Source organism: Acomys minous (genome assembly GCF_964271855.1).
Source record: "Acomys minous genome assembly, chromosome: 4".
In the NCBI taxonomy this organism is placed as follows: Eukaryota; Metazoa; Chordata; class Mammalia; order Rodentia; family Muridae; genus Acomys; species Acomys minous.
In genome coordinates this window covers 99,868,925-99,888,145 of record NC_140486.1, presented here as the reverse complement: position 1 = coordinate 99,888,145, position 19,221 = coordinate 99,868,925, and the positions used below count along the sequence as shown (strand labels likewise).

The following is a 19,221-nucleotide window of genomic DNA, read 5'->3' as shown; positions in this document are numbered from 1 at the left end:
TATCTTCAAAGCAACATGCAAGTGACTACGACAAACTCAGAGCTGTTTCTTAGATGAAGAAGCAGGATGAAATCTAGTGTACACACACACACACACAGACACACACACACAGTGCACACCTTATATAAGAGGAACTTGCCTTTCTTGGCTATCTACCATTCTATCCTTACTCTCTCCATCTCTAAAGTTTCCTTAACAGGTTCCTACTCCGTCCAATTATGAAAGTTCCCCAAATCGCCATTGCCAGGCCTTTGCCTGTTTTCTTCATGCTTTCCTCAACAAGTGATGAATCCATCCTCATAGTTTCAAGCATTTCTCTTTTGCAGAAGATTCCCAAACCTGTGCCTATATTTTTTTTTCAATATACACTTCAATTTCTAATGGTCCTGGTTTCTTTTTTATTTTGGGGGTACTTGAGATAGAGTTTTACTATATAGTCTTGGCTGCCTATAACTGACTATACAGACCAAGCTGGTTCAAACTCACAGAGATCCACCTGCCTCTGCCTCCCAAGTGATGGGATTAAAGGCATATGCCACCATATCTACCTTATAGGTCCTTATTTCAACCCAAGAATATACAAAGAAGCATTATGGAAATCTATTAGTTTACAAGCTAATTAAATATAATTAAAAAGGAGTTTTAACATAAGTGCCTTCTCTGGATGGACAATGCCACTCCCAAAAGACATTGGTTATTAAATAATAATCTCAATATCAGGCATGGAATACACAAGTTATTGGTTAGGGAGGCCCTGAGGCACCCGAACAACACAGGCCATTGCCATCACTCTTGGCTTCGCACAATAACTATAAGACCATATTACTATTAGATATTTATATTATCAGACCAGATTGCTGAAGACACTACTCTCTTTGGATGTAGGACATAAAGAAAGCAACCTTGAACTGATCAGCAAACTAGTTCCCTGCTGGATGGTTCACAGAGTGTCTGAAAACACTATGCAGGATGCAGGGGGAGAAAAGACATCAGTGGTTTTAACTAGCACTAGACCTTGCATGCTACACAATACCAACCTTCCTAGCAAGCTACACCTACTGGTGCAATAGTAGCATGCTGGTTATGGCGGTAACTAGCCACTTTATGAGAAGCCCTGAGCTAGGACTGACCAGCTAAGTGCTCCTAGATTCCTGAGGTAGCAACAGAGATGCCAGGAAAGAGGCCATTTGCAAAGTGCAGGTAAAATATAATGATTGTAGCTCAGGGTGAGATTCGGGGTCCCTCTTTCAGATAGATCCAGTGGCACTTTCTGAGGGATTGGATGTAGGATATAGGAGGACAAAAACTAAAGGTGACTTCCAGATTTTTGGCTCAATTTAATTAAGTTTAATTTAATTAACTTAAGTAGGAAGTTGTTGGGTTCTTGGGAAAGCAACTTGATGTGTAAGACGAGGAATTAAGTTTTGGACATACTGAATGTAAAATGCCTCCTATATTTTCACACAAACATTCACTGGTTTGTGTTTGTTTTCATTTGTTTTAAAAGTTCCTCAGGTTTTTTCATTTTGTTTTCTTTGAGATTGGATCTTGCTGAGTCGTTGAGGCTGGCTTTGAGCTCACTGTCACGCAGGCTGACTTCAAACTCCCTGTCACACTCCTGTCTTAGCCTCCTGGGCGCTCAGACTACAGCACACACCACCCTGCCAGGCTCCCATTTGGACATATTGAGCAAACAGCCTGGAGCTGTAGGGGAAGGTTCAATCAGAGAACACTTAAAGCCGCGGGACTGGCTGGGATGAATGAGAGAGAGGGGGAAGTCCTGGGTTAGTCCAACAGTTTAGCAAATAAAGTGGCAGAAGTTTGTGAGGAGAATCAAACATGAGGCGGGGAGAAAGAGAGCAGAGGGATGCCCTGTAGAAGCCGTTCTAAGACAGAGTGTTGAGTAGGCACCCTGCACATCCCTGTTGAGCAGGCACCCTGCACATCCCTGTAATTCCAAACCTTGGGAGGCTAAGGGAGGAGGATGACACGTTCGAGGCCAACTTGGACTCATAGTGAGACTGTCTTTAAAAAAAAAAAAAGTGAGGAAAAAGACTTACCAAGCACCGTATAGGAAAAATCTGAATCGAGAAGAGGTGGCCAACTCAATTTTCCATGTCTCCCTTCTTGCTATCTGGCTTCTCCCATATGACAAACGTTCTGGCAGAGGGTCAGAGGAATAGCACCATGGTCTATTATGGCTGAAAGAAGAGCAGGCTGAGGGAAGGAAAAATGAAGACCCACAAAGGGATAATACCCACATAGAGCTGGGAACATTGAACAGGACAAAAGAAAGAAATACCAGACAGACAACTGAATGAGGCATGTGCAGAAAATACCAGACAACTGAGTGAGATGCATGCAAGCGGGAAGCTGTCCACACTTTAGGTGTACAGGCACAGGGCACCATGATGGATCCACAGAGGGTCAGGATGAAGAGGCCAACAGGACCGACTATGAATGGTCTTGTGTAGCATGGGAGGAGCTTGAACTTTATCCTACAGTAAAAACCACTAAAGGACTGTAAGCAAGAAAGCGGACAACTGGGTTCCTCTTTCAAAGATGCTGTTCTGATTAATGTAAATTCAACTGGGAAGTAGAAAGGGGATGATGGAAACACAGGTAAGAAGGCTGTTGCGGGGTCAAGTCAAAAAGGTACTGGCTAATCTAAGGCAACAAAAGCTTGATAGTTGATAAGTCATAATTGGAAATAAGGACCAAGAGGAACGCAGGAACGCAGGTGAAACCCTCGTTTCTAGCTTAGAGAACTGATTGGTAATGGTTTGATTTGCCAAGGTAAGGAATACAACCAAAGACATGGGTTGAGAGGAGTAGATAATTCATGTGGAACATGCACGGGATGTGATGATGCTTGTGACATATGAATGTAGAAATGTCAAGGACAGGGAAAAAAGCATGGGCCTAAATCACATGGTGCTACAAAAGTGGCTCTCGGTGGTTCATAGTGATGTTGAGACCGAGCTCTCAGTGAAGACAACTCAGACAGAAAGAGAATGAATAAGATCTTGGATCCAACCCTGGGTAACACCAACATTCCTGAGACAGGTTTAAAAAAAAAGAAAAAGAAAAAAGAAAAAAGGAGAACCATTCAAAGAAAACAAGAAACCCCTGTGGATGCATGTAACAGGATAGCAGTTGTCAGGTTGCTTGTGAGCCTCCCCAAGTCTGCCCAGTGCCTTTGACACAAACTCAAGCTTTGGAAGAGCAGCAGTGAGTGTCTTCTTAATGCCGTAGAATGCGGCTGGAACCAGACTGCAACTACGGCTACATTTAGGATACTGAGTCAGATCAATGTTAGTCTGGACTAATATATTACAGTAAGGAGATTATTTAAGTGTTCTGTGACCTTCGGAGTACAGCAACAGGAGTGATTGGTGTGCTGGGTACCCTGTGTAAAGTCTGAGGAGAGAGTTGCAAAATCCCTATCTCTGTTAAGGACCCCCACCCAAAGAAAGCCAACATGGTGCAGCTGCCCAGGTCTTGGTGTCAAGGGCTGACTCCTAGCCAGAGGTTGCCAGCTGCAGAGGGCGGAGCTCTATTTTGGGCTGCCTGCTGTCCCTGAGTCTGGTTTGAGCAGCATGCAGCCTCGGTGACTCACACGCCCATGCTAACCGCCTGTGGCTCAGTGGCATGGCCTCAGAAAGCCAACCTCAGGCCAGCTCCCTCCTTACCCCATTACACTGGGATAAATAAATAAAGAGCCGCCAGCAGCCACACAGCCTGATAGCAACCAGATGGAGAGAAAGGCACAGACAGGGCAGGGGAAGACACTCCCTCTGGTGGAACAGCCTGCAAGGGGCTACACCAACCCATTCACTCTAAACAGCTTTCACGTAGTCATCTGCCATGTGTAATGGTCCCCAGTTCCTTGGCTTTTTTTCCGCTCCTAAAGATGCCTCTCAGCCTCTAGTTTTGAGCAATGCTGTATATTGGCATCTTAGCCTATGTAAAGACCGTGCCAATGGACACCATCCACAGCCCTTAACTATTAGCATTACTGGGAGAGATTTAGGATGCCAAAGTTGGAGAAAATATTTAACCATTGGTCAGGGGCTATTTCCCCATTTATTTTATTTATTTATTTATTTTAGCTTTACTTCTTTCCTTAAGGAACTCTGATTTAGCCAGGTGCACACCTTTAACCCCAACACTCAGGAGGCAGAAACAGGCAGATCCTTGCAAGTTCAAGACCAAACTGGTCTACAGAATGAATTTCCCCTTTAGTTGGGTCACTAGCAATTGGTGTTCACAGGTTCTCTGGAAGTGAAAAACTAAAGGCTCTTTATTTTGTTGTATTTTTGTTTGTTTGTTTTTGAGACAGGGTCTCTATGTAACCCTGTAGAGCAGGTTGGCTGTGAATTTGCAGAGATCTGCCTGCTTCTTCTTCTTCTTCTTTTTGTTTTGTTTTTGTTTGTTTGTTTGTTTGTTTGTTTTCGAGACAGGGTCTTTCTGTGTAGCCTTGGCTATCCTAGGCTCACTCGGTAGACAAGGCTGGCCTCAAACTCAAAGCGATCCGCCTGCTTCTGCCTCTGACTGCTGGGATTAAAGGTGTTGTGCCACCACACCCTGCTCCAGAATTTCTTAAGGGAAGAAGTAAAGCAAAAAGATCAAATATGTCCAATGGTTAAATATCTTCTTTAACTTCAGCATCTTAGAACTCTCCCTGCCCTCCTGTCCCTGTGCTCTATGTATCTATGGCCTCCTGCCTAGCAGTATTTCCACTGGGAATAGAAATGGTCCCAGGCACTGACCTTATGGCCTTCTGACACTGACCTGGCCTTCTTGCCTGTTCATCCCAAACTGTCTTCCCTGGTTTGTTTATCTTCTATTCAATGTTGCTTATTTTGTTGGCACATCCTTTCAGTCCAGTCTCGGGTGATCTTTTGACCCTTCTATGTCCTGTTTATAGGACCCCAGGCAAGCACAGTAACTGAAAAGATACTGTAGCTCTCAGTACCAAACCTTTTAGTTCTAGCATCCATGTGGGACAGTCTGAAGATAGCACAGGCGCCCCAGAGGTCACAAGAATTCTCATTACCCAAGCATTCGTGGTCCCCCGCCCCATCACTGGTGTATATAGCCAGTTAGACTGGTGAGATAGATAGAGAAGGCCTTAGAGCATACAAATCTCAGCCACTTAACTGCTGGGGGTTGGTTTCCTTATCTTCAAAGCAGAAATCCGAGACTGATGAGACGGCTCAGAGAGCACCAGAGCTTGCCACCAAACCTGATGATCTTGATCCCCAGAACCCACATTGTAGAAGAATAGAACTGAGTCCCACAAGTCCTCTGACCTCCACACACGCAATAGCAGATGCTTCACACACACACACACACACACACACACACACACACACACACACACACGGCTTTTGAGTATCACTCTTTATTCTCCACACACACAATAGCACATGCTTCACAAACACACACACACACACACACAAACACACACATGGCCTTTAAGCATTACTCTTTATTCTCCACACACACAATGGCACATGCTACACACACACACACACACACACACACACACACACACACACACACGGCCTTTGAGCATCACTATTATTATTATTTTTTAGTTATAGGTTTTCACATAGCCAGGACTTGCCTTAGATCCACAATGTAGCTCAGGCTTGCCTCCAACTCCTGCTCCTCCTACCTTAGCCTCCCAAGAACTGGGATTCTAGGCATGTGGTACCTTACCTGAGTGGGTTTTATTTTTACACACGCATATACAACACCCTTCTTGGGGTGACACTTGACTCTACATCCGTTCTCATACCATTCTATAGAGCTGCCTCATCCATGACAGCATTAAAAAGGTAAGCCTTCAGTTTTACAAATGAGATAATAGCTGTTCTGAGAGAAGTGATTTGTTCCAGGCTGGAAAAATAAACCTTGAGAATAACAGATATCCTCAAAACACAACTCTGTAGGCAACACTATATCTGTGGGACACATTGCCACAATTTTATAAGATCCCCTTGGCACAAATGTATCAAACAAGCCACTGCTTCTACTACTTCTAGCCACGGCTATAGTTGTAAAGCATATAGAAATACATTCATCTAGTCCTTGCTCAGAAATGTCCATGGGTTAGTGTAAAAGAAAACTACAGTCTTGCAGACCTGTATATGGTGAGTGGTAAGGTAGAGATATGAACCACAGCACTTTAGAAGCAGCAGGAAACGGTTACCCTTCAAGGAAGCTCTAGAAACTTCTCCCAAGATGCTGAAGCTAATGCTTAAAGGCATGAATAGACGTGTACAGCGTAGACAAGAAAGCAGTGGACATTCCTGACAAAGGGGAAAATGTATGCAAAGATACAAGCAAGAGAAAATAGCCTTCAGGAAAAGTGAAAGTCATCTCGTATGGCTGACACGGAAAGTATGAAGAGTAAAAGGTGTAGAAGTTAAGCTGGAGAGGCGTGAGGCAGGAGGCCTGGCTTTGCTCTGCTGCACCGAGTCACTGAGGCCCAGAACTAGCACATCCTCCCTGGACTACATTCACCTCCTTTCATGCTCAGCTTAATGGAAGCCACTAAGAGAAAAGTGGACTATAGCTTCTCTTGTAAGTTCTGGCTTAACAGTATCTCTTTTTTCCCCACAAAGACTGACTGGGCCAGCAAGATGGGTCCCTGGGTAAAAGTACTTGCCACAAAACCCCAGGAAACCACAGTGGAAGGAGAGAACCAACTCCTGAAAGTCTCACCACATGCGTGTCCCCATTCATGCACGCTGCTCACACATACACACAGTAATAAATAAAACACTCTTTTAAGCTAACACGTACTAAGTGTCAAGACTTCGCCGTGTGTGGCTCCTCCTCCTGCAGGGTACTTCAGGACAAGGACAGGGCACCCAGCTCATGCTTTTTCTCTTAGTGTGAAGGCTCTGGGTCTGAGAGCTCAGCTACTGTTCAGAGGAAGAACAGAAGGCTCTCCCTCAAGAACACTTGCTTCATGCTTCTCCCTATGTGTGTGTGGTGGGAAGGTGGGGGGATGCTAACATTCCAATTTGGGAAAAGTGAGAGACATAGGGTTTGTCCATGAAAAGCTTACAATTAGTCTAGATGGCAAAACAGAAATATGAACAGCCCATTCACAATATTATAAAAGCATCATCTACTTTCATCATAAAGTGCACTATGGGTCGCTAACAGGTTTGACTTTCAAATGGAGCAACAATACTAAGGCAGTACCCACAGAACCAACAAGCTCCAGAAGAGTCGAGAAGGGAAAGACCAATATTGACTGGTATTATCAAAGGTCACATTATTAGTACTCCCACTGTTTGGCATCCAGTGGTTATTTCTTTTGGCCAAGCTCAATCCTTAGAAGGGAAGCCCAGGCAGAAGCTTCTGACAGGCCACAATTATCTACTCCCCATTCATTCCTGTGCCAGTCCCTTTGTATAAACACTGTGATTTTCCACAGCATGCTGTGCCCACGACAGTCCCCAAATGGTAGGCCTGAGCCTTTTACACCTTCCTCTATTGCCGGATGCTAAAGGGACCAGACAACCAACGACCACCCTTTTACTAATTCAGATCTCAGCAAGCCAACCGAACTTCCCAAGGATAAAGACTTCCAAGTGACACACCACATGCCGCCTTAGCAGAGGTGTTGAGTAGAAAAAGCCCACTTGCACCTTTTTCACGCTTTCCCCCACCTTCTCTACACACATCTCAAACTTCATCAAACTTTCCACAGGCAACTTTTTCAGGCAAAGGGCTTTCCAACCACACAAGCCACATCAACGCCCAAAATGCAGGTTGCCACCCAGGCACTCTGCCCAAATTTATAGAAGGAGAAAGGAAACAACAAATACCCTACCTCTACCATAAACTGTTCCAAGAAAGAATTTTCTTCAAATGGCTCTGTCTTCAATCGACCTGGAATGAAGAAGAGATAGAGAAAAGAAACATGAGCCTAAGCACGAGCCTCACGCCCATCAGAAGAGCGGCAAGAGAGCCCAGAACTTCTAGGGAAAGGAGTCAGGTGGCTCTGACACCCACAGAGCCCTAGGCTGGCCAGAAGAGGGTTAAAAGTATGTGGACAGACAGAAGGAGAAAACTGGGGACAATTAGCAACAATGATCCAGCAGTAGCACTTGCTCTAGAAGACTTTCCTGCCACAATGACAAAGGCCGTATAGAACTTGTACTCTGAAACGAGAGCTACAGGGGCTCCTCAGGCCTGGAGTCCACATTCTGCTAATACAGTTTTGGAGAGCTGCTGGCCCCTTTCCAAAGTCTTTCCTCATCACTGCCTAGGACATGTCTGGACTTGGTTGTGGCTTCTATTGACCACATGGGCCCCAGCCAGGTACCTTAGGCAGACCGAGGGGACATCTAGTATCAAGTCCCCAGCTGCTAGACTTTCTCTCCCTATTCTGGGAGAGAAAATTTTGTTGTTTGTGGGTTCTATTTTGTTTTGTTTGAGACAAGGTTTGACGCACCCCAGGCTAGTTTTGAACTTGATATGTAGCCAAGGATGCCTTCCTGCCTCTACTTCTTGGGTGCTGGGATCCTATGTGTAAGCAAGCACCCCACCAACTCCACACCTCCAGCTCAAGGAGGTTTTGTTTGTTTGGTTGGTTTTTGGTTTTTTGAGACAGGGTTTCTCTGTATAGCCTTGGATGTCTTAGACTCGCTTTATAGACCAGGCTGGCCTCGAACTCACAGCGATCCACCTGCCTCTGCCTCTCAAGTGCTGGGATTAGAGGCATGCGCCAGCATGCCCAGCTCAAGAAGCATTTTTAATGCAAATTACATTGCCCATTTTCTAAGACTCTAGACTTCCTGTAACTCCCCACCCACTCCTCCAAGAGCGGCCGCTTACTTCGACTCAGCACAGCCCCACTCTCCTGGTAGGCCTGGATCTCAAGGTCCTTCATCCGAAGCAATGCTGCTAGCTCCCTCGCATGGCACTGCAATGCCAGGCTCACACCCATCAGAGGGCGGATCAAATGCTGAGAGACCTTTGATGAAGGAGAGATATCAATTAGCCAACAGGTGCTCGCAAAGTACTACCAAACACTACACTAGCTAAGAAGACAAATACTCAAGAATAAACATTTTCAGGGGAACTTACAATTTCATAGACAAGCAATTCATTTACATGAACATAAAAATAAATACAATAGTTAAACATACATATTAAAGAAACTCTGGGATTTTCTTTGTGGCCCAGATATGAAATGGGAAGGGTAAAACAAAACTATAGATGGACAGAAAACTCTACAGTTCTGATTTAAAGAAAAAGATATTGGGCAGTGGTTTTCGACCTTGCTAATGCTGTGACCCTTTAATACAGTTCCTCATGTTGTGGTGACCCCAACCATAAAATTATTCCATTGCTCCTTCTCAGCTGTACTTTTGCTACTGCTATGAATTGTAATGTGAATATCTGATATGCATGATACCTCATATGCAACCCCCAAAGGGGTCACTACCCACAGGTTGAGAACCACTGAAACAGGGACTGAAGAGATTGCTCACTGGTTAAGAACACTGGCTGCGAGACTGGAGACGGCTCAGAAGTTAAGAGCACAGGCTGCTCTTCCAAAGGTCCTAAGTTCAATTCCCAGCAACCACATGGTGGCTTACTACCATATATAATAACCTGGTACCTTCTTTTGGCATGCAGGTGTACATGCAGGCAAAACACTGTATTCATAATAAATAAAGAAAAAGAACATTGGCTGCTCTTCCCAAAGACATGGGTTCTATTCCCAGCGCCCACATGACAGCTCATAACTGCCTATTACTCCAGCTCAGGGATTCAGGCCTCTCTTCTGGTTTCTACAGGCCCTGTATGCACATGGTACCTAGACATACATGCAGGCAAAACACTCATACATATACAAAGATAAAAGAAAAGTATTTTATTTTGTTTTTTTGCTTTTGTTTTCAAGACAGGGTTTCTCTGTGTAGCCTTGGTTGTCCTGGACTCGCTTTGTAGACCAGACTGGCCTCAAACTCAGAGATCCACCTGCCTCTGCCTCCTGAGTGCTGGGATTAAAGGTGTGTGCCACCACCACCCAGCAAGAAAAGTCCTTTAAATAAATAAAAATAAAAAGGATGACCTAGTTGAGAAGAGGGAGTGCAGACTCAGCTCTCAACAGAAGAGCAGAAGATCCAATGAATCCTCAAGAAGGGATGTGGCTCCCACGCCAGTGGGAGAAAAAAAAGCAACAGAAAGTAGAGAGCCATCAAACTCGATCAGATACTTATAAAGAACCATTTCAAGGACGCTGAGGATTTAGCTCAGTGGTAGAGCCCTTGTCTAGCAAGCGCAAGGCCCTGGGTTCTTGGTCCTCGGCTCTGAAAAAAAAAAAAAGAACCATTTCAGGACTGATAAGAGATCAGAGTTTCAACCAGTGCCATGGTGCATACCTGTAATCCCAGCACTCTGGGAGGCCGAGACAGGTGGATCACTGTGAGCTCGAGGCCAGCCTAGTCTACAAAGTCCAGGACCGACCACCAAAGCTACACAGAGAAACTTTGCCACCAAAAAACAAAACAAAACAAAACAAAAAAAAAACCAAACAAGTCAGAGTTTCAACCTATTCTCATAAATACAGCAAAATTTAAAGTTATTGTAAAACAAAAGGAAAAGAAAAGCAAGGCAGTTTACTGAGCCCAGGCCACACAAAAGGATGCAGGTATGGCTTTGTTACAGTGCAGTTACACTGAGCACCATACAATAGTGCATAGCATACAGAAGAGCTAAGTCACCTAAGCAAGGTGTCCATTAGCTGGTGGCTAAAGGATGTCATCAGCACTTCTTTATTTCCACTGAAGGCACCAACTAAAGGAGACAGTAAGCAAGAGAGATACCCTAGATTGAGGTGGGGTGGGGGTGTCAGCAAGCTTTTCTCGGAAAGAGCCAGATAGTCAATATTTTCAGCTTTGTGGCCCACAGAGTCTCTGCCGCAAGTACTTCACTCCGCTGTCGCGGCACGCGAAAGCAGCCACAGACAATATGTAAACAAATGAGGTGGCTGTGCTCCAATATAACTCTACAAAAGCAGGCGGCAGGCCAGATTTGGCCTGCTGGCAACAGTATGCTCATTCCTGGCTAGATCTAAAAAAGTAAGCCCTTTAGACAAGATACCCCATCACGGGCTGGAAATGAGGAAAAGGTGTGCAGGTGTGCAAGTGTGCCACCACAGGTGCCAGGCAGACTCACCCGTGTCAGGGTCCCAGGTGGTGATTTCTCAGACGCCTTTGTGTTCACTTTACATGAAGTCTCTAGAGAAAACTAAAAATACTGCTTGTGTTGCAGCTCAGATTCCAAGGAAAAGACTTTTCTACATTTCTCTAAAGGTCGGTCAGAAGAGAAAAAAGACCGGATGTGGAGGTATGGGCAGGCAGATAGGGGCCGCAGCTTTTGGTACCAGGATCCAAGAAACGTAGGTGTCCCAGCACAGGGTGGCAGGCCGGTGTCTAGTCCTGGTGTAGATAACTCTTACTCTTCTTTGTTACCTGGCACATCCCAACCTGGTACTGAGTCCCATCCCAGGTCCTCAGGAGGACTTAGGCCTCTAAGAAGTACTGCTCAGAACTCCTGTTTAAGATATATCTGGGCCTGTGAGACAGCTCAGCAAGCTGCCAGGCTTCATGACCTGAGTTCAATCCCCCAGACACAAATGGTAGAAGGAGAAACTGATTCCTGCAAGCTGCCTTCCGACCTCCACACGCACACTGTAGCGCCCATACACACACATAATAATTACCTCAATACAGTGACTGAAAACTAAGATGGTCTAGGCCCAACTCGATGCCCCAGGAATTGTTTTGATAAGTTTGGTCCTGGTCAAGGTAGATTAGAAAAACAGTTGAATAATTGTATGGAAGCCAACAGAGGTTTGGTGGACTGAAATGAAAATAATTATCATTGCTAACCAAACAGCCACAGTGGCCATTTGGTGGCACCCCTCAAGTAACAGAAACTCCTACCATTAATAACCAGCCTCTCACCATGGTGGGCTGTGGGGGGCACCACCTTTGAGGTGCTAAATATAACAGCATGAGACACGGCAAGGAGTAGTTCCTAACCGATGCCATGTCTATGAAATAGGACACCACCATCCCAGGCAACTGCAATGATCTACTAGACTGCAACATCTATATAGAAAAAAAAAGTGTTTCTTATCAGGAAATATTTCAACTTCCCAAATAATTTCACACCACTCTGGATTTCTGATCTATAATTAATTTCAAAGTTAGATGAACATTAAAATGATTTCTCTGAGGCCTAAGAGCCTTGCTCTGTTTTCAAACTTGGATGAATGCTGGTTAGAAGACTCCAAAATATGTATTAATGGCCATTAAAAAAAAAAGACTGGTATAAAAACAAAACAAAAAATAAAATAAAATACATGCAACCAAGTAAAAAGATCAATGTATTTCCAAAGGCACAACAAGGAAAAGTTGTGCAGTGTTTTAGGCCACGGATGCAAGGATACCCCCTTTCACTCACGGAAAGCAAAATCTGAAGACAAGCCACTCACCAGCCAACTCAGCCTGTACCCACTGAGGCCTCTGCCTTCGAAGAGCACCATGACAGGCAGGAAGTGTGACGGGTGCCACTCTTCCCCAGATGAGGAAACCATTGTGACCCACCCGCAGGGTCACAGATTCTAGTCCTGAGCTATCTCATATGACCTCAGCTTTCACTGTCCTTATCCTTTACAACAAGAAGGGAAAAAATGTGTGTTAGACATTTTCTCATAGCCCACTGTGATGCCATAGTAATGCTGCACATGTCCTTCTTTGTTTTGTGTGGTTTTTGGCTTTTGGGTTTTCAAGATAGGGTTTCTCTGTGTAGCCTTGGCTGTCCTGGACTCACTTTGTAGACTAGGCTAGCCTCAAACTCACTGAGATCCACCTGCCTCTGCCTCCCTGAGTGCTGGGATTAAAGGTGTGTGCCACCACAGTTGTCTATGTCCTCTTTTTTAAATTATCATAAGTGCATAGTAATCTCATCACTGGTATTTGACAGATGGAGAAACTGTCATAAAAATTCTAGTACTAATCCAAGGTAATATTCATAATCTAAAGGTATAAGGTTGATTGTGAATTTGTCTGCTGGTTTGAAAGCTGTGTTCTTCCTACCAGTAAGAAACTCTGATCTATGACCCCTAGGGACCATAAAACAACTGAGCAGGTGACAAATCTGAAAGTGGAAATACAGAATGCCAAGAATTATATTAGATACACACCTGTGATCTCAGGATGTGGGAGGCAGGAGCAGGAACATCACAAGTCTGAAGACAGTCTGAGCCACATAGTAAAACTTAAGTCTCAAAACCAAACACAGGGGTTGGAGAGATGGCACAGTGGTTAAGAGCACTGACTACTGCTGCAGAGGACTGGGGTTCGGTCCCCAGCAACCACATAGTGGCTCACAACCCTCTGTGAGTCCAGTTCCAGGAAATCAGAGGCCCTCTTCTGACATCTGTGGGCACCAGGCATGCATACGATGTACATACATACATGCAGGCAAAATGCTTATACACATAAAATAAGTAAGTCTAATAAAAAATGTAAACACAAACAAAAAAAGCAGGGGAAAAGTTGTATTATGTACTGGAAGAGCAGACAATAGGAAAAAGGGAGCAATGAAGAGAAATTTGTTATGAGTGGAAACAGATGTAGAATCATAAAGCAGAGACTCACAGCCTTGTCTATTCCACAGTTCCTACAGAGAATTAAGAATTATTACATCCCCAGAGTTAATAACAAGGTATGATGTCTTATGCTTGTAATCTCAACATCTGAGAAACAGAGGCAGAAGTATTTCGAACTTGAGCCGGGCTACGCAGCAACATGCTATCACGGAGAAAGAGAAATGGTCAAGAACGTCCCACATGCGTGGAGCACTGGGTGCAATCCCCAGCACCTCAGAAAAACAGGCAGCACACCTGTAACCCCAGCACTGAGGAGGTGGATACGGGAGGATAGAAGTTGAAATGTCCTTGGCTACGTACTGATTTTGAGGATAGCCTGGGATATGTAAGACTCTGCCTCCAAAAGAAAATTGCATAAACAGAAAACTGATATCAGTAATTGCTTTTGAAAGAAAATAAGAGAGAAGACAGAAAGCCTGTTTGTTTCTTAAACTGTATACCTTTAAATACTGCTTGAAATGTTTGCCTTTGGCATGGATTACCCATTCAAAAAAAAGTAAACTATCTCAAGAATGAGTAACAGACAAAACTTCCAACCGCATGACCTCACAGACACACACACACGCCTGAAATAGTAGCCACCTACATCCCTGATGGTATTTACCAGCTCTAGCTTCTTCCTCCCTGCAAAGTTCCCTGCAGTCCCAGGGGTTTCCCTGGGATAACAACAGTCCTCTCCGTTTAATGATAAGGGCTTTATGTGAACTTAAAATATACTTGTTAACCAATTGTTCCAAGCCAGTGGCCAGCCAAAGCTCTCTCTCCTCTAAACTCGGAAGCTCTGACACAGGACAGCTCCTCACCTCGACAACTGCTAAAATACCAGACCTCCTTCCATCGTCCCTCAAACATTCTTTTTTTTTTTTTTTTTTTTTTTTTTTTTTCCCTGAGACGGGGCGCCTTGGCTGTCGTGGACTTGCTTTGTGGACCAGGCTGGCCTTGAACTCACAGCGATCCGCCTGCCTCTGCCTCCCGAGTGCTGGGATTGAAGGTGTGCACCACCACGCCCGGATACCTTCAAACATTCTTATCATCGCTCCAGTGCTCCTTATAGCCTTTTCCCCAGAGCTGGGGCTGAACCGGCTCCACGCTAAGCAAGGGCTGCAGCACTGAGCTACACCCCTGACACACACACTCTCTCTGTGTGTACTTTTGAAAGAAGAAATTACTAGAGCCCATCAGCCTCCAGGAAAGCTGCCTCCCCACAGCTTTCACACTATTCTGAATTTGTAGAACTACCTAATACACAGGGGCAAGCTACTGCTAGGGATTCTCAAAGGTGGTCCAAATGGTAAGATGCCAGAATAAGCATCATTGAGGAAACAGTGCCCCCTGGTGTCACCTAGAAAAAAAATCAGGGGCCTTGAGTGACTGAAATTCTATATCTAAAGTAGCATGGGAGACTTCACAGGAAATTCAGTTAAAGTCAACAAATGTGAGTGCTTGCTACACAGCACGGCCTGTAGGTGGCCTTATCAGTTTCTTCACGAAATCAGTCCGCAATGGTGCACACCTGTAGCCATGGCTACCTGTGAGACTGAGGAGGTCTTGCCCCCAGGAATTAGAGGCCAGCCTTGGCAACACCAGAGAATGTCCTTAGCTGAGGTATGCCTCAGTGGTAGCGTGCAGCCTAACAAGTGTGAGGCCCTGGGCTTGAACCCCAGGACCACAAGCAAACCAATGATAAGTGAGCAGTTCAGCACTCAAGCTTTGCAAAGATCCAGACCAGAAAACAAAAAAAACAAAAAAGTAAACATTAGTAAATGGCCTCTCAAGAAGTCCTTTGCCAGGCTGGAGAGATAGCCCAGAGATTTAGAGCACTTGCTGCTCTTCCAGAGGACACTAGCTTCGTTCCCAGCACCCACTCTAGGCATCTCACTAATATCTGTAACTCCAAGCCCAGGAGATCCAACACCATCCTCTCTCTCAAGTACACAAACCCACACACAGAAATACACATAATTAAAACTAAAAAATAATACCTTTAAGAACAAATAAATCCTTTGTTCTATTTCACAGTCATTTATTGATACCAAACTTTCACATCACCTACGGGAAACTTCAAGTAGACCAGACCTTGAAGTGGGAACTAGAAAATAATACTTATGCAAATTATTCTGCCGGCCAACCTGAGACCTCCACCTCTCACAGAACAGCCTGATCACTGAGTGCTACTGAATACAGCAAACGCTATTTATTGATTCTGAAAATGTGTTCTTCTTTAAACATATATTGTGGGCATGCCATACTTTGCTTAACCATTTATTTAACCTCTTAGGTTATTTCTGGCTTGGAAACAAAGATACCAGGGTGGGGGTGGGGCTAGAGAGATGGCTCAGCAGTTAAGGACCTGAGTTCATTCAATTCTCAGTACCCACGGGGCAGCTCACAACCATGCATAACTCCAGTTCCAGGGGTCTGATGCCCTCTTCTGGCCTCTGCAGGCACCAGGCACACATGTGGCACAGAGACGAATGTGCAAGCAAAACACCCATATAAATAAGGTAAAAAATAAAGCAAACAAGAAAACAAAGCCATTATGAGCATTTGTGAAGAATCTTTGAGTGGCTCTACGGGGAGAATGGAAGCTGAGAGGGCTTTTCCTTCTTTGGTTGTGCTGGGGCTCACTGCAGAGCTCTGGCTGGCCTTAGGACTCACCATGTAGCCTAAGCAGGCCTTAAAACACACGGTGCTCTTCCTGCTTCTGCCTCAATAGCACTACACCATGCTAGGCATGCGTTTCCAGCATTCTTTTGTTTGTTGGTTTGTTTGTTGTTTTGGTTTGGTTTTTGTTTGTTTTTCGAGGCAGGGTTTCTCTGTGTAGCCCTGGCTGTCCTGGACACACACACACACACACACACACACACACACACACACACACACACACACACACACATTCTCTCTCTATCCTCTACCTCCTGAGTGCTGGAACTGAAGACACTTGCTACCTTGCTCACCAGTTGCTTGGTTTGGAGACAGAGTATCATGTAGCCCAAGCTACACTCAAACTCACTGTGTCACTGAGAGTGGCCTTGAACTCATGATTCTCCTGCCTCTATCTCCCCGGTGCCAGGATCACAGACGTGTATAGTCAGGCCCAGCTTCAAAAATGTGTCTTTTAGTTAGTGGCTTTGGGGTTTTGTGTTTGTTTGGTTGGTTGGTTGTTTTTTTTGAGACAGGGTTTCTCTGTGTAGCTTTGGCTGTCCTTGACTCACTTTATAGACCAGGCTGGCCTCAAACTCACAGAGAGATCTGCCTGCCTCTGCCTCCCTGAGTACTGTGATTACAGGCCTGTACCACCACACCCAGCTGCTTCTTTTTTTTTTTTTTTTTTTTTTTTTTGAGGGTCTCTCTAAACCTTGGCTTTGTGATCTTAAAAAAAGGAAATAATAATGTCTATCTTGTAGGAAAATCATAAGGACTAAAAGAAGAGAAAACGCTTAGAAAAGTATCACGCTCCACTCTGTTATCAAAGTGGTCTTGATAAATCACAGCTTGGAACAATTAAAATGTCTGCTTTAAGCCAGGCATGGTGAATCCCAGCATTTGGAAACTGAGGCAGGAAGACTGCCTCAAGTTCAAAGCAAGCCTGTACTGTAATTTCAGGTCACCTAAGGCTGCATACTAAAAAACTAAAAAAAAAAAAAAAAAAAAAGAAAGAAAGAAAATCAAGAAAAGTGGGCATGGTAACAGTACTCACACAGCATGCTGGAGGCACAGGCAGATCTCTGTGACTTTCAGGACAGCCAAGGGCTACACTGAGACCTTATCTTCTAAAAAAAAAAAAAGAAAGAAAGAAAAGAAAAGCCAGGTTTGTACCTCAGCTGGTATCATGCTTACCCAGCATAAAGCCCTGGGTTCAAGCCCCCAGTACTGCATAAGCTGAGCATGACAGTGTCTCTGTAATCCTAATACTCGAGTGAAAGGATAAGGTCATTCTAGCTTAGCCTAGCATACATGAGACCTCATCATTAAAATATTGGCCGGCGGCGGTGGTGGTGGTGGTGGTGGTGGTGGTGGTGGTGGTGATGCACGCCTCTTTTTTTTTTTTTTTTTTAATAGAAGAAAGAGTTTATTTTGGTTTACAGTTCCAGAGGGATCAGAGTCTATCCTAATGGGGAGGCCTGGCAGCAAGCAGCAGATGCAGTGACAGGAGTAGGAAGCTGAGAAATCACTTCCTCATCTGTTAATGAGAAACAAAGAGACTGAAGCAGAAATGGGGCAAGGTTATATTCTTTCAAAGTCCACTGTCTTAGAGTTTTATTGCTGTGAGGAGACACCATGACCATGGCAACTGTTATAAAGGAAAACATTTAACTGGTTGGTTTACAGTTCAGGGGTTTAGTCCACTGTCATTATGGCAGGAAGCACTGTGACAGGCAGCAGACATGGTGCTGGAAAGGTAATTGAGAGTTCTACATCTGGATTGGCAGGCAGCAGAAGGAGACTACTACACTAGGCCTGGCTAAGCTTCTGAGACCTCAAAGCCCAGCCCCTAGTAACAGATTTCGTCCAACAAGGCCACATCTCCTAATATGGTGATGTATGCCTTTAATCCCAGCACTCAGGAGGCAGAGGCAGGTAGATCTCTGAGTTCGAAGCCAGCCTGGACTATCAAGCAAGTTCTAGGATAGCCAGAGCTACACAGGGAAACCCTGTCTAGGAAAACAAGCAAACAAACACAATAATAATAATAATAATAATAATAATAATAATAATAATAGCAACAACAACAGCAACTTGTTGTTGTTATTATTATTATAATAAAATAATAATAGTAACAATAGATGAAGTCACCAAATAAAGTGTGCAGATACAAACGCTGCTCCCTTTGCAAGGCAAGGCTGTACCAGCCTATACCAGTGTGGTGGTGCAGGCCTTTAATCCCAGCACTTGGGAGGCAGAGGCAGAGCCAGGTGGATCACTGTGAGTCAAGGCCAGCCTGGTCTACAAAGGGTGTCCAGGACAGCCAGGGCTGTTACCCTGTCTTGAGAAATAAAAATAAAAACAAAAACAAAGACAGAATCCCCTTAGCGGGATTTTTTTTTCTTATTAGAATAGAATTTCAAACAAGGTTTACAGAAAATATAAAAAGGTACCCAGGTCTTTACCTGAAGTAGCTGGGATCCCCACCTGCACCCCATATCTAAATTGCACTTACCAGTGAAGAACTAGCTGGACTACAGTGGAAATGCCAATTGAACGGGAGGCCAGACAGCTCACTCCGCACCCGCAGAATCAGCACCTCAGCGACGCGATCACAGGAGAAGGTAGCTTTGCTAGGGTGAGCAGCATCCTGGGGGGTGGAGTCTTTAAACAATGGGCGAAGTACTTCATCCAGGTGATGGAGAAAAGCTGCAGGGGGGGCAGTTAGGCGCTTGTTCAGCTCCTCGAGAGACAACAGTAGTACAGGGTGAGGGTGCTGAAAGGAAAATGCCTCCAAGGGGCGAGCAAAGGGGGACCCATGAAGACAGTGGGAAGGGGGTTGGGGGTGGGGCAAA

General features: G+C 44.7%; 1 protein-coding gene across 4 annotated transcripts in view; it reads right to left on the bottom strand.

Moving 5' to 3' along the window:
* Window positions 1-19,221, bottom strand: part of NHEJ1 (non-homologous end joining factor 1) — a 92,510-nt gene that overhangs the window by 68,668 nt on the left and 4,621 nt on the right. For all 4 annotated transcript variants that reach the window (XM_084778529.1, XM_084778532.1, XM_084778531.1 and 1 more), the window contains 3 exons: window positions 18,882-19,109; window positions 8,866-9,004; window positions 7,859-7,917 (listed from right to left, as the gene is read on the bottom strand). In XM_084778529.1, the coding sequence (XP_084634655.1) occupies window positions 7,859-7,917; window positions 8,866-9,004; window positions 18,882-19,109 (426 nt within the window). The remainder of the gene's footprint in view (window positions 1-7,858; window positions 7,918-8,865; window positions 9,005-18,881; window positions 19,110-19,221) is intronic.